At 42.5% G+C, this 14,721-nt stretch overlaps 1 protein-coding gene across 1 annotated transcript in view; it reads right to left on the minus strand.

The window, feature by feature from the left end:
- unc5db (unc-5 netrin receptor Db) overlaps nt 1-14,721 on the minus strand; it is a gene marked incomplete at both ends in the record, with an annotated part of 192,231 nt that overhangs the window by 72,376 nt on the left and 105,134 nt on the right. Inside the window, 2 exons of the mRNA XM_079222973.1 lie at nt 6,520-6,623; nt 8,931-9,074. Coding sequence (XP_079079099.1) covers nt 6,520-6,623; nt 8,931-9,074 — 248 coding nt within the window. The remainder of the gene's footprint in view (nt 1-6,519; nt 6,624-8,930; nt 9,075-14,721) is intronic.

Here is a 14,721-nt window from a genome sequence, read left to right on the forward strand (position 1 = left end):
AGGGGGTCCTTGTCGAGAGCCTTGTCCTCCTTGTCCATGAAGCCATAGTAACTGACTTTGTAGGCTGGGAGTAGCCTCTGAGTACAAATAGCAACATCGTACGTGGATAGCCAGCAGTGCTGAACAAACCTTTTTGGGACTGATCCAGGAATGCTCAAGATGTTGCATATTTCTCTGAGGTACAACTGAGTCAACTGAGAAAGGAACGCATTTGTTAAGATCACGTAGGTCATATAGTGATGATAGCTGCTAAAAGGAGATGCAAAAACCTTTGCAGCGTTGTGGATGTGGTGGCAACTGTCACCGTCGACATCAAGGAGGGTTGGGCAGTGGTTCTGCCGTATTCTTGTGTGTCTGAAGACAGCTTCAATCCACTCAGACCTACCTTGTCTGAAGCTAGAGCCTGAGCCAGCTTTACCATCACAGGTGCGAAGGTAAACGGCAGCGAATGTTCAGCAAGAGTAGCGAGAACCATCGCCTACACACAAAAAAAGTGATTAGTTTTTATTGGTAAACCCTGTTACTGTATGGCTTAATATTAATAGACTTCCACTATTACTGTAAAGCTGTTAGAATTGGACCACATCTTATCAATATTTGGGCCTCTTATGACCACAAAATCACGTTGTTGGCTAAGCCCAACTACGTGATTTGCTTTATTTTACTTTGAGTTAAAAAAGTAACCAGACCGGGCGGGCGGGGTTACGGCAAGTTTCATACGACCCAAAAGCGCTAGCTAACGTCAAATCAAGCTGACTAGCTTTAGATTAAAAACAGGTCAAGGAAGATTTAATGGGGTAACGTGACAAAAATATTACGATTACACAACTTGGATGGCGAGTTACCTTCGTTAAGTTAGTTAAACAGCATATTACATCGTTCCTAGCAAACAAGACTTACCTAAAAACTAGTGTTCATTGCTGATCCAGTATCGGCGGTAACTTTAACTTGGAGTGACGGGATGAAAAGTTTGAGGGAAATGAAGCCGCTGTAGACATCTTAACGCTGATTGGCCAAGACTCAACACGCCATATCAAAGATCTTTTATTACAAAGATGACAAACTCAGCGTTTTTCCATGTCTCACTCCAATCTCAGAAACGCTGGGCGGCCAGTTGGGCGGCCAGTTGACCCCCCCCCCCCTCTCAAAAACAAAAACTCTTCGGATCTCCACGATTCACGTGGATGACCTATTTTGGTTTCAAAACGGCGAATTTCGCCGAAAGGTGACAAGTTTGCAGGTATGATATACGGACACAGTTTAGATAGTATATCTAGGTGAGAGGTGGGCATATCTATTGCCTGGAAATTATGTCCTGGTGCCACAGCAACTGCATTTGTCTCACACCGATTTCTTAAGTCAATGAAGCTGAACTTGACTTTGATAAAGCGAGGAGGTTGTCTTTGGAGGAGAACTGGGTGGACCCAAACAAACACAAAGACTTTAACGCAGAAGACAGCTGTTCATGTTCTGTGTTCAACCAAAAGTCAACTGTTGACTTACATATGTGATTTCTTCGTTGGAACAAACATACTTATTGTAACCTAAACATAGTAGTTGTGTTCCCTTGAAGTAGGTCGTATAGTTTTGTTTGAATTCTCTTAACAGGTGTGTGACACACGTGACGTGTTGGGAGTAAGAACAGGGCGTTAAAACAAAAGGCAGGTGGCCATTTTGAAACCGTTTCTTCTTGCTGTAATCATTCCTCCAGTCTGCATTGGCCAAGGACTCAATCATCAAATTACAGTTTCAGTGATGGAGGACAGCGTCCACAAACCTCTCTCTGTCGTCAATAAACTCTTGTTCTAAAATGCAACAGTTTAACTGAGGCGGTAACTGCGAAGGCAATCTAGGCTCACCAAAATCTAAGATGGAGTAAAAACGAGTAAGGACATTTAAAAAATAAAAAATAACTGTATTATTGTAGCTTAATCTTAATAAAAATGTTATTTCTCATTGATATTGTTCTTATATTTTGCCTGGATTTCCTTCATGTTCATGTTTTCCCCCCGTTTTCCAAAACATTTTGGATCTCCGGTTGAGAGGAACCAGTCATCTCTTTTTCCTTTGAGGCTTATCTGAAGCTTTAGCCGCCCCAGTTAGAAAAGCACAGTCAATATCATCCATAGTTACAGTTTTAAGTCAAATATTTGTGTTGCCGTTCTTCCACTGCAGCTGAGCAGGGAAACAGTGTCTGTGGAACCACGCAGAGGGAATTATTCACTGTGCAGTTGGTATGGAAGAGAAGCCTTCACACAGGAGGAACGAGCACAGAAAACAAAACCTCTCTCAATGCTCATATGCCTTTTTGTTTTAAGACTTCTTCTGACGCCGATCGTGGTCCGTACAGCATGTGATGTGGACACAGGAAACGTTCACTGAGAATGGACTTGAGAAGAAAGTAGATTTTCCCATTAGGAATAAGGAGTACATGAAGGTTTGAAAACAAAGTAATTTAACTTTTTTTGTGGAAATACAATATGCTTCAAAGCTGATTTATTGTATAACTAACTATAACTATATTTCAAGGGAAACTTATTTCACGCCTATTTTCCCATGTTTTTGTGTCAAAGTGACAAATGGTGAAACATTTGTTTTTAATTGGTCCAGTTTAGAGCAAGTGCGCTGCAGACAGCTGCTAAACGGCTGCAATATAATGCATCTTGGCAATTCTGCATCATCAATGTACTTCCACTAAAAGTGCACTGACAGGCTCACACTGTTATTATTAGTGTCTGACATAATTATGTTAAAGACCCGTGAGAGATTAAAAAAAAATATTTCTCTGTTGGGTTTTCCACATAATACTGTGAGACGAAGATAATAACTAAAAACAAGCACTTTTAGTGGCTGCTGGCTGCAGTATTCTCGTTCAATACTGGACCAATTTCTAAAATTGTTGTTCCCATTAGTCACTGAGACACAGAAACATGGAAAATAGGATCCAGGTTGCGCAATACTGAAGCTGCCCTCGAAGCCAAAAATATGCTTATTAACATTTGCAGGTTCTTAAACAGATGATTTGCTGCTTTTCTTTGTTATACATATTAGTTAGCTGCATATCTTTGGGGTTTGGACTGTTTATAATTGACCATTACTCTGGGCCATGGGAAATCATAGCTTTCTGATATTTTACAGAGAAAATAATTGGTCGAAATCGAGAAAATAAATCGAAAAAAATAACTGATAATGAACTTAATTAGTGTCAACTTTAGGGAGTAACATACATGTATATATCTCTCCCCAGTGTCAACTAAAAAAAGCAAGTGCTAATCTGAATAGATAATCTAAAAAGTATTTCAATAATGACTCCAACAAAACGGAAGTGAGGGTGAAATAAGCACCAATAAAAACATCTCAAATGTTGCTCTAAATTGACAGTATAATGAGACGAGTCATTGGATGGAAAGAATGGCTGTAAACTACAGCATTGTTACAAAAAATGATCTTCCGTGGCACTTCTTCAAATAAAGACCTCCAGAGTCAATGAGACCTGTCAGACTCCGGCTTAAATAAACCGCTGCAGCCTCGTGATACAACACGGCTCCACTGTGACGGATCGGAGACTCATTAGCTCAGCCTGACATCCTCGCTGACGCCGCCGCTTTCCAAACAGACCACAGTGTTTACGCTGCAGTCCGACCGCGGGCCGGGCCAGCGCTGCGTTACCTCCGCCGGCACCCGTCCTGCAGCCGCACTCTGAAACCTCACACTGCGGATGCCATCTCAATATTTCATGGACGAGGTACGCTGATATCGACCGGGCCGAGGATCTGCCCTCCGCTCTCTGCATTATTCACTCCCGTCTCTTGCGGCCGGGCTCATTTGTGTTGACAAAGGACTAGATGGGAGGTTGTGATTCGGTCTGTACTGCTCAGATTCAACTATTTTTACACTCCGCTGTGGATTCTGCGGCGCCAGAGTGACATCACTCCTCCATTTCCGCGCTGAATCATTCATAGAGTGCGGGCCCGGAGGGTGACCTCCACTTGAATCTGTTCCCTGCACACATCAATTACACATCCATTGTTCATGCCCATTACCACCGCACCAAATATAGGAGACATTCTGCAGTTTGGAGAGGAATGTGCACGTTACTGACATTTTGCATTTAAATGCTATATTTGCCTCCAGGAGTCAGTCTTTCAGGTTGATCTCACTGTGAGAAACAGCTGCTCTCCATCTCACTGGGGGCCGCTATTAAAGTTGCCACCTGGCATTTCATTTCCAAAAGCAATGACAACACTTCATGTTGATGATTAATACGGTTAAATACTGTATCTTGGGGGTTTTCCTTGGTCCGCTTCAGCCGCGTTATGCAATACTAAGCAGCGATGACGTGTTTCCACTACAACCAGGAGGTAGTAGGAGAACATTTTGTGATTATATTTAGGTCATTTTACTTACAATGTCAACGTACACTAACTGTATTCCACACACAAACATTGGTCCGCAGATTATCTTTTTTTTTAAGATCGCAAAATACTGAATACTATTGATATGAGACGGGAGAGAACAAGAGCATCAAAAAGGTACATTTAATATGAATTGATGCTTCTCACAGTATGAAAAGATTATTATGTTATCACAAGTTAAAGTTAAATATATTTAGTTACTCATCTTTACAATCAATGGTGTGCAATAAACGCCGGGCGCCACTCAGACTGCAGCAGCAGGTCTATCGCTATTAGCAGGTGTGCACAGTTATGATGTCACAGCGCTCATATTTAATAAAGGGTCAGTCAATGTTTGATAGATCAATTGCATAATTTAACATTTCAAATGTTCATTATTTGTCATTGAAATCATGTTATGGGTTTGGCTTTATGTACTTGCAGTGTTCATGATATTATTATATTATTATCGTAAACTTCTAGCCGCCGCCATGTTGAGAGCTGTGCGGAGGCAATCCTGCAAATGTACATTTGCTCTCAATTCCCTCTACCACTGCCCATCTGGGACAAACATTAGATATTTGCTGGATGAGGAAGCCTTACAGACAAACCTGCACTGACGCTGATGATCACAATCCTGGAGGATATTAGTCATGTAAACAAGGAGAAAAATAATCAGGAACTTTCCATGCGGTATAGGATCCACCCCAGGGGCCTCACTATGGAAACATTCTTCTTCTCAAATCACATTTTAATCTCAGTTTTAAATGGAATTTAGAATTGTTGGTATTGTTTCTTTACTGCATTTAAGAAAGATTTTATTTCAAGTTAGAAATCCTATGGATGGCATAAACCGTTTCCTAAATTCAAAATGACTGCTAAAGCTCTGTTGTTAAGTCTGGGACAAGTAAGGATTAAAACAATACATGTACTATATAGTTCAGGCTGTTCTCATACTATAACTATGAAAAGTAATGACCTGTAATTCTGATATAACCCACAAAATCAATTCATATGTAATCTGCATATTCGTGTAGTATAAAGAGCGTCAAACTGAGTGTAAGGAGAAGACCGGAGTGGAATGGAGGGTCCGACAACACAGGACTTTCACAGAGGAAACCTTTCTTCTGTTGTAATGAGAGAGGACTTCCATCCATCCATCCATGTTCATCCGCTTTATCCGGGGTCTGGTCGGTGGCAGCAGGTCCATCAGGCCGACCCAGGCTTCCCTCTCATCCGCAACACATTCCAGCTCATCCTGGGGGATCCCGAGGCGTTCCCAGTCAACTGGGAGGTATAATCCCTCCAGCGCGTCCTGGGTCTTCCCCGGGGTCTCCTACCAGTTGGACGTGCCTGAAAGAGCCCTAATGGGAGGCGTCCAGGAGGCATCCTGATTAGATGCAGATGGGATTTCTATCCTATTTGTCTATCAAGATAGGACAAGCTGCTGGGAATAGTCTTCTTTAATGAGGCCCAAATATTCCAGACTAGTACAGAACACATGGCATATTTCATATTTCATGCTTCATGATATCTGAGATGCAATGATGCAATGCACGTCCACAGATCTTGATGTCCATGTTGCAACCAACAGACACAGTGATGCGATTCCCTTTCATGACTTTGATGTCTTCACCAACACAGTGGGAGCTGCTGATGGATGAAACTACAGAATCCAGTCGAAGAAAGAGTAACGTCCCTCCAATGCCCACTCCCCCACATCATCCAGCAGAAATAAACTGTAATTGGACCCTTCACTTTGTGGCCTGCCAGATGTTTCTCAAAGCACAACACTCCAGAGGTTAACGATGCTAAAAACTGAATTTGAGAAGTGGATCTCTGAGTCTGATGTCTATCTTTTAATAACAGAAGATTTGAATCCTGAATCCTCTTCATCCCACGTTGGAACCAACACTTTCCCTTCTTATAATTAACTTATCGCTGGCATCTAACACCACTATATCAATCTCTTAAAGGTCTGAGAAAGCAGAGCTGAAGGTAGAATCGGCAGAGAGTTCCTCTCCCAGAATAAGGATGGCCACTCGGATGCAAATGTGTTTCTGTTCTGCGGGAGTATACGCTTCTCCTCCTTCTGGGGAGGTGGAGCGAGTATCAGCGGCCTTACCTCCGCCACAGGCACTCCCTCCGGAGGGCGACAGTGCAGTACGATCATCCCGTTGATTGGCACCTCCTTCCCCTGGGGATCCTGCTCAAAGCTTTTCCTCAGGTCTGTGTGGGGAGATAAGAGGCAGCTGTCAGGTGTCAAGTGTTACGGTCAGCCTGGCCTCAATCCTCTCCAGCAGCTAACACGCCGGCCTGCCCTCAGCTCTGCAGGCTACGACCTTCAAAACCCTCCAACCGGTGCAGGGTGGAGAGGATCCCGTGGCCCTGTGTTACGCAATCTGGTAACAGGGTGGTTTGAAGGATACACAGGATGGAAAAAGTGCGCGAGGATTGCTCTGATCATCCTGGGCAGTGTGACGAATCCTATTCTTACCTTTTTCAAAACTGCCTTTGATAGGTTTCATGTACCCCAGGATCATGAGAGTTTCCCTGCATATAAGGGATCTAAATATAGGAGGGAAACTCTATAATAGTGCCTCGGTTCAGCTGGTAGGTAGGTAAGTGCAAACACAATGATATGTAAATCCTAGAAGATAAAGCATTTGGCATCACGTCATCATTCATGAAGTCTAACTCTTACTTTCTTCAAAGGACAAGAAAATACTTTCTTAATGTGTGTGATTTCTCTCAGTTTTTCCTCCAGGGCCACCATAGAAATCAAGTAGGAACGCTCGAGTGCCGGCGTGAACACAGAGGAGGGCTTTAAGATAACCTACAACACCATCTGGCAGCGATATTGGTTTTGGACAACACTGGGCTGTGAATAGCTGATTGCGTCTGAACGGGATTGGACAGCATTCATTCCTGGGAATAGATTATTTCACCACTGGTACATCTGATTCATTTTCTGCTAAGACAATGTCGGCTGGCTGTGTTCACGGAGTTTGGGCCAAACCAAAGGGTAGAATTAAAAAAAAAAGCTCCAGTCTGCTCGAGGTTAAAGAAGACACATGGAGGGACTGTAAATCAGTTTGGGTGGTCTGTCATTCCGAATGATCGTAATACTTCTAGGACCTCCAGGGGAAAATCAAATGTTTATTTTTATTCCAGGGACTGACAGCCTCCACCGCACTGGAAGGCATTATTTTGTATCTGCTTTAGTTATTTTATTTATTTTCTGTCACTTAACCTTTTTGGACGTTGATTGTTGTATAGCAAAGCACAGGACATATAGCAGATGTGCATACTGTAGCTACAACAATATGACATTTAATCTCATTTGGTGTTTTAAACAATAAGTTCCTTGGTACGGCTGTGGCTCAGAGGTGGAGAGGGGCGTCTTCCACTCCGAAGATCGGTGGTCAAGGTGCCCCTCCTTGTATGGTAGCCCATGCCAACAGTGAATGAATGGGTGAATGACATGTAGTGAAATGCGCTTTAAGTTAAGCCGTAAGACTAGAAAAGGTGCTATCTTGAAGTAAATATATTAGATTTTCTCCATAGCTATTTTAGCCCACACATATGGCTTACTTCTACAGATACCGATCACGTTTCAGCAACTAAGTAAAATAGAGTTCGGGTTGATCCTTGCTAGGCTATGCTAACACTTTAGCGGCTCCATCAACAATATGGTCATCTAGGTATAAACATGGCAGAATTGTTCTTGTTTTATCATAGACAATCTATTGTTCATATGTATTTGTACACAGAGTTCTGTCCGGTCTTTGTACTAATATCAGGTACTACTGTAGAGCTCTGGCTGCCCACATACGGCTACAGCCACGTCAGGATGTCAGTGACTTCAGAATCAGAATCAGAATCAGAAACCGTTTATTGCCAGGAATGTTTCACAAACGAGGAATTTGGTTAGGCGGAAGGTGCATACATTAGACATTAGACATTAGACGAGACAAACAACAATCAACGACAGCAACAGTGCAATGATGTCTAAATCAGATAAGGATAAAGTGCTCAGACAACAGATAACATTAATGTAAGTGTATGTTAAAGTGACGTGTGTGTTTAAGTTAAAGTTAAAGTTAAGTGTATGTGGCATGAGTGTTTAAATATGAATTGTGCAGTGGAGTGACCGGTAGGAGGAGAGAAAGGAATAAAGAAAAAAAATATATGGTCCGAAAGAATGGTCCGAGAATAGTCCTGTGAGGCGGATTTCAATGCTAACAAGCTTTCATGACACAGTGTCATGTGGATTTACTACAGGAGACATTTAGGGGTTCAGTGTCTTGCCCAAGGACACATCAACATAGACTAGTGGAGCCAGGGATTGAACCATCGATCCTCTGAAGGACGACCCTGCTCACCATTGAGCCACGGTACTTGCATTGACTATGTATGTCCTCCACTACTCTCTTTTCACTTACAGTTTTCTTGCTTGTTTATTACATATTGCCAAATGACCCAACACAACATTTTGTGATACAGCGTCCGTCGCTGAGGTCTTTCCATACTCACAGGCGATGCGGACAGTAGCCTTGCGACTCTTTGAAGTGCCCAGGTGGCTCCAGGCCACACAGAGACACCAGTAGTCCTCCGGGCCGTGGAAATCCTCCACCTGCTGACGGGACACATTTATCATCACCTCACGCACCTTCAGCCCTGGAACAACAGAGAAGATCAAATAGTTAGAGCCTGCTAACCGGGGACTTAATCCAACAACCTCCGAAGTATCAGGTTTAGGTCGGTTCTGTTATGTAAAGCTTCGGGTCGGGCTTGGACTTGGTTAGTTTAGTTGGTTCCCAGCAATGCATTGAGTCTGGTTCACTTTGGTCTGGTATGGGTTTAACCCTTTTCAATGACATTTATTCAGAAATGCAGTATTTTGTGTTGGTCTAATGTGTTTTTTTCTTTTTAGGAAGAGTTCTTTTTGATTTGCAAGAAAGTTTCCCCAAAGCAAGCCCATTATTCTGAGTGTTGGACCTGGTTATGGTGCTAAAGTCAAACAATATTCAACGTTATCACAATTCATCCTGTCGGGAACATACATGTCCAATGTGATCTCACATAATTACATGAAATGACCATAAACTCTGAATAAATGCTGGTGGCACATAGTGTGTTAAAATAATGTAACGCCACCATGGAAACTATTAAGGTTTACTCAACAAAACCACCCGGGGGTTTAGGGTTGAAAAGATCATGGTTTGGGTTCAAATAAGTTTGTTTGATACTTAACTTCACTTATGCAACCTACGTAATTTAAAATTATTGGTTTCACACAAGAAAGGAAACCCGGTCTTAAGGGTGAAAGTCCCGTGTTGGACCCATCTGTCCAGCCGAGCTCCTCCCAAGGTGCACTTTGATTACAACGTATATTCTGTGGAACCTGTAAACTTGTGAGTCTACCACGGAAAAGGTCTCCTAGTAGACTTTTCATTTGAATGGTTTCCGCGGTTCCGGTATGCAATTTTAACATATTAGGTCACGTGCCACCCCCGCTTAATGTATTGTTAAACGTTTGTGGTCCTTTCACATATTTCTGAAATATCAGGGCGGAATCTCAATTTGTCCAGTAGTTGCCATCATTAAGCTATTCCATTAGCATGGCAAGAATATGGCTTTGGACCTTGGGTTTTGATGGGATTTCAAATGTGGTTGCACCAGTGGTTCAGTTGGGTCAGGTCTTAAAGATGCATGTTTTAGACTTAACCTCGACCTTTATCGGCACACGCAGTGAATGTAGCAAACTGAAACAGGAAAGGCCTGCATTCTAAATAAAGGTCCTTAAAGAATCATTAATCAATACCCTGATACGTCTACAAGCTTGCATCAGTGATCAATGGGTATTACAGGATTAGTTATGCATAAATTCTTATAAAGGCTGACACACTTCCTTCATCCCCCCTCGACTGAGCTCTGAGAGCATCACTAAGGAAATTGGCAGAAACACAGTCCCCCGGGGGCCTCTGCTGTATGTTGTGAGTGCTCAACGCCGCTAACAAGAGGAGAGCTAAATCAGCTGTAGCAGAATTAGCATTAATAATTTGAACCATACTTAACCACACTTCAAACGGCATATGTAGACTCGCTGTGCAAGCGACAAAAGACAATACACCATATTATGTAACACACAAGGCATGTGAACACAGCAATGCTTTGACTGTATTCTATTGAATGCATTAAAGAAGAAGAATAGGAAGAAAACCCTTTATTTGAAAATCCTTTTAGGCAACACGCTCCCCCCAGTTGGAAGTCTTTGCCGCCCTGTCATCTAGCTTCAGATGGGTATACAGCAACTGGTTTTAATCTGAGTCCTCGGTTTAGGGCCTGTCACATGTGTTTTCTCACCGCTCCTCAGAGGCTTTCGCAGCCTGCAGGCCACAGCTGGATAAAAGGCAAGGGATGTGCAATGAGCTGGGGACTGCCAGAGACCAATACCCAAACCCCTCCACTCGTGACTGGCTTTTGTGAATACACCCTCTCTGATAAATAACACTTTAATCTGACATGCTCTTACTCAAGTCAAACAGCCTCATACTGCGGCGGCACAGCTTGCAAAGCATTGAGCAGACTTCGGAATGAATACCAATTAAACCCAAGTGACTGGCAGCGAGGCCGCGGCGATGGATACACGCTGGCGTTCGCAGTGAAATTAAGAAATGGAGAGCATTTCTTGGCGGGCGGTCTCCGCTGTGCCGGGTGTAAATGGCAACAACAGGAAAGTGGGCTTCTTGCTTTTTTTTGTCACACCAAACACGGTTGACAAGTTGTGAAAAGCTGATACAAATTAGGCCGTTCATCTCAATATGGTGCACTGCGTTATCGTTGGCGGCCGGGGTAGTTTAAATCGTGATTGACAGGCATGGAGGAAAAAAACAAAAAGGACATTTTAAGAAGAGGAATAAAACAAAGCAGCGGCTCTATGCTCGGTGCCTTCTAGTCGCAGCCCCTGTAGAGACAGAGACAAAAGCATAATTCATAATTTCTCAAGGAGAGGCAGAGAGCTGGCAAGTGTATGTGTGGGAGGAGAGACAGCGGAGAAAATAATGACTAATGACTTTCCATGATGCCCTGAAACGTGTGGGCCTGTGTTTTGGAGAATGAGAAGAAAAGAGAGTGATGGAGAGAGAGAGAGATGTCAGCGGTGAGCTTTTCTCAACAGAGCAACATTTCCTGGAGTCCAAATAGACGTCGACAGGTGGTTTGCCGCCAAGATGGGGACAAGTGCTGCCACTATGTCATCTGTCAGCCCTATTTGTTTACAGGCAGAATCCTGTTGGCAGGGCTCATTAGAGTAAACCACTTGGTGTGTTCTCCTCCCCAATCCCCTCCTTGCTCTTCGCACTTTCCTGAATCACTTGATGAATCCGTCCAAAGCAGCTGAATCACTCCGAGGAAGATTGGCAAGAGGGCTGATATAAGAACTGTGTTTGGTCTGTTCTGATTCCAGTGAGGGAGAGCGAGCCACGGTCTAGCTTATTAACTTGGATGTGGATGACAAGAAATTCATTAAAATAATGCATTAGGATCATTTCTGCTTAAAAGGTTCCAACTTCATGGGTTTAAAATCAGAGGGGAACTTTCGTCCCATGTCATCTTTCACTCTCAACACATATTCCCTCTGGTTCCCTTCGGTTAACCATCCAATGAAGGTACACTTGGAATGAGGTGCAGCACCATAGATCAATATTAGACTTTTCAGAAAATGGCAATATTTACCCAATGTACTGGCAAACCCTAAATACTGGCCCATTGGCTCTGAAGCAAAGGGGAAGTGGGAACTCGGGATTAGACTCTATCACCCTCACTTGAAAGGCCCTTTAACTCTCTGAGGTCCGCGGCCGCCTCGAAGCAGGAAATGATGTTCACGCGATGTTTCTATTAGTAGTTCCGCGAAAAAACGGCACAGAAATATGATTCAGATGTTGCTGGACGTTCCAGACTCTTCACTTCCACACCTTGTTCTGTGAGATCATACGTGATCCACACAGGAGCTCTGAGCCTGTGGCGTTCGTGTCGAGCTCCGCCTTTCACCGTGATTTGTCGATTTGTGTGTCCGTCTACAGTTTGTGTGAAACTAACCAATGAACACTCAGGAAATCCCTAAGGACCTACCCACCTACACTGCAAAAATACACTGGTTTTCTGTCAGAGAGAGACAAACCAACCCACCTTACACTGCAAAAAAACACTGCCGTTTTCATTTAGAGACACGTCAGCTCAGATCAGCTGTTCAGTATGACAACACCCGACCATGCGCTGGTAAAGAGTACACAGTACATACAGAGTACATATGTTGTTCTTGTTCGGAAAACTGTTCATGAAAAACGGACTCAAATATATAGTCAATATTTAGTTTGAAAACAAAAACTGTTGTAATGTTAATTCTTCACCCCATGAAGCTTGATATGTATGACGTCATTCCTCAGTCCCATTTTATTTCGGTCCCTCTCACATTTTAGTGACAGAAAACACTGAGGTAGGTTTTCACAAGAGATTTGAAGAATTAAAAAAATAAACCTTACATTTTTCAGCTTGAGGGCCATATTATCTCTTTACACTTGTCCCTTAGGACAATTGTCCCTCATTATATAGAGAGCTGAGGGTTAACACCCCTCTATTTTATAAAAGCGATGATATGCATAATTAAAAAGAGGAAATACATCCTGGAAGTTGTTTTTTCTGTATATTATACCTTTTGAAATTATTCAATGTTTTAGAACTTTTGAAGCTTTAAGTGTCTTAAAAATAACTTTCAATCTCTTTGGCAGCAACTATGGCAATAGGCGGTAATATTAAGTATAAGTATACGTATAAGTAAATATGTGTAATCATTCGTGTGTGTGTGTCCTTCACACATCTCGAGAACCATTCATCAGATCAACTTCACAATAGACGGGTGTGTTGCTGGGGACCCAAGAATGTGCAGTTCAAAGTCGACGCAATTTGAACAGGCGACACAATCGATATTGCAGCTTAAATTATTTTTTTTATAAAAAATTGAAATTGAAATGTAAACTTTGTGATTCTGTTTAGGCCAGCAGAAAAGGCTCAGCAGGCCCTGACGGCCCACCACTGGTAGACATTCACTAAGCTAATCCTTCCGTAGCTAGCGTAGCATAGTTATGCTCATTAACCGTAATGGTGTCCTGTATTCTTGAGAGGTTTTAAAGTAAAACATAATGTTTAAGAAACGTATCTCTTTCCAACCACTCCGGGAAACGATTATGGAATGAGTCCTAAAACATGGAAATGTTTAGCATTTCTGTTTCGCTCATCTCAAAGTCAATGGCTTTTTTTTTTTTAAAGATTTTTGGTTAGATGTCTGAAATAAGGTCAAGCTTAAGATATTTTAACATTTGGTCCTACGGCAAAACATACCATAGTAAATACCCTACTTGTGAATTTAAAAGCTTTTAAGTGTCTTGATAAACATCACGGCAAACACTGATCCGCCTTTAGCTTAATGCTGGTGGCTGATGTCATGCGACCGTGGTGTAGCTGATTTTAGCCTTTTACCTTAGGTATGAAAGTGGTGTTCACTGTTCATTGAACAAAAAGTCAGATGAATATTTGTTTGCAACAGACCTAATTTTCTGCAATAATCCAAAAGGAAAATCCTTTTAGCTTTTTCATACAGCAATACGTCTTCCTTGCAGAACTCTATTAAAAGAGCGCCAGGCAGAATGGTTACTATAACTAACTTAAAGTCCACAAAACTAGCCTGACATTTTCTTTAAATCTGAAATGATTGCTATGGGACGGGACTGGGCAAAGGATGAATTCTACATACTCTACAATGGCATACATCAGCTTCAGCAGTGTTATGTGTAGGATCCCTTAGTTATATTATCATCAGTCTGCTGCCATTTTATCATACTTTCCCAACTAGCCCATGTATTAAATTAACATGGTTGGCGAGCAATTGAAGGGTTTAGGGTAGAGGTGTGGTGCAGCTTCCAGCTGTTAGCTTCTATGTCTTGGAAGCACTGAAGCAGGGTGTGAAATTGCTGCTCACCTCCAGCCAACTAGTAAATGATGATGGTGATGGTGGCGGTTGAGTTAGTGGGTTTGACAGGTACCGACCATCGATCAGAGGCTCTTTTCTACTCGATAAACCTTTCGGCTGGTTTCGGAAAAAAAAGACAGAAAAGAACAGATGCTATTTTTTGAGACAACTTCCACTGTGGACGGCAGAGAAGAGTTAGCTTCTTGTGTGATTATATCGGTCAGGGAATTTATGACACAAAAATCCCACTGTCTATGTTCAATGGGTTTTCATCAGCATGTTTCTGTGAGAAACACC

This window comes from Taurulus bubalis (genome assembly GCF_910589615.1).
Source record: "Taurulus bubalis genome assembly, chromosome: 8".
Taxonomy (NCBI): Eukaryota; Metazoa; Chordata; class Actinopteri; order Perciformes; family Cottidae; genus Taurulus; species Taurulus bubalis.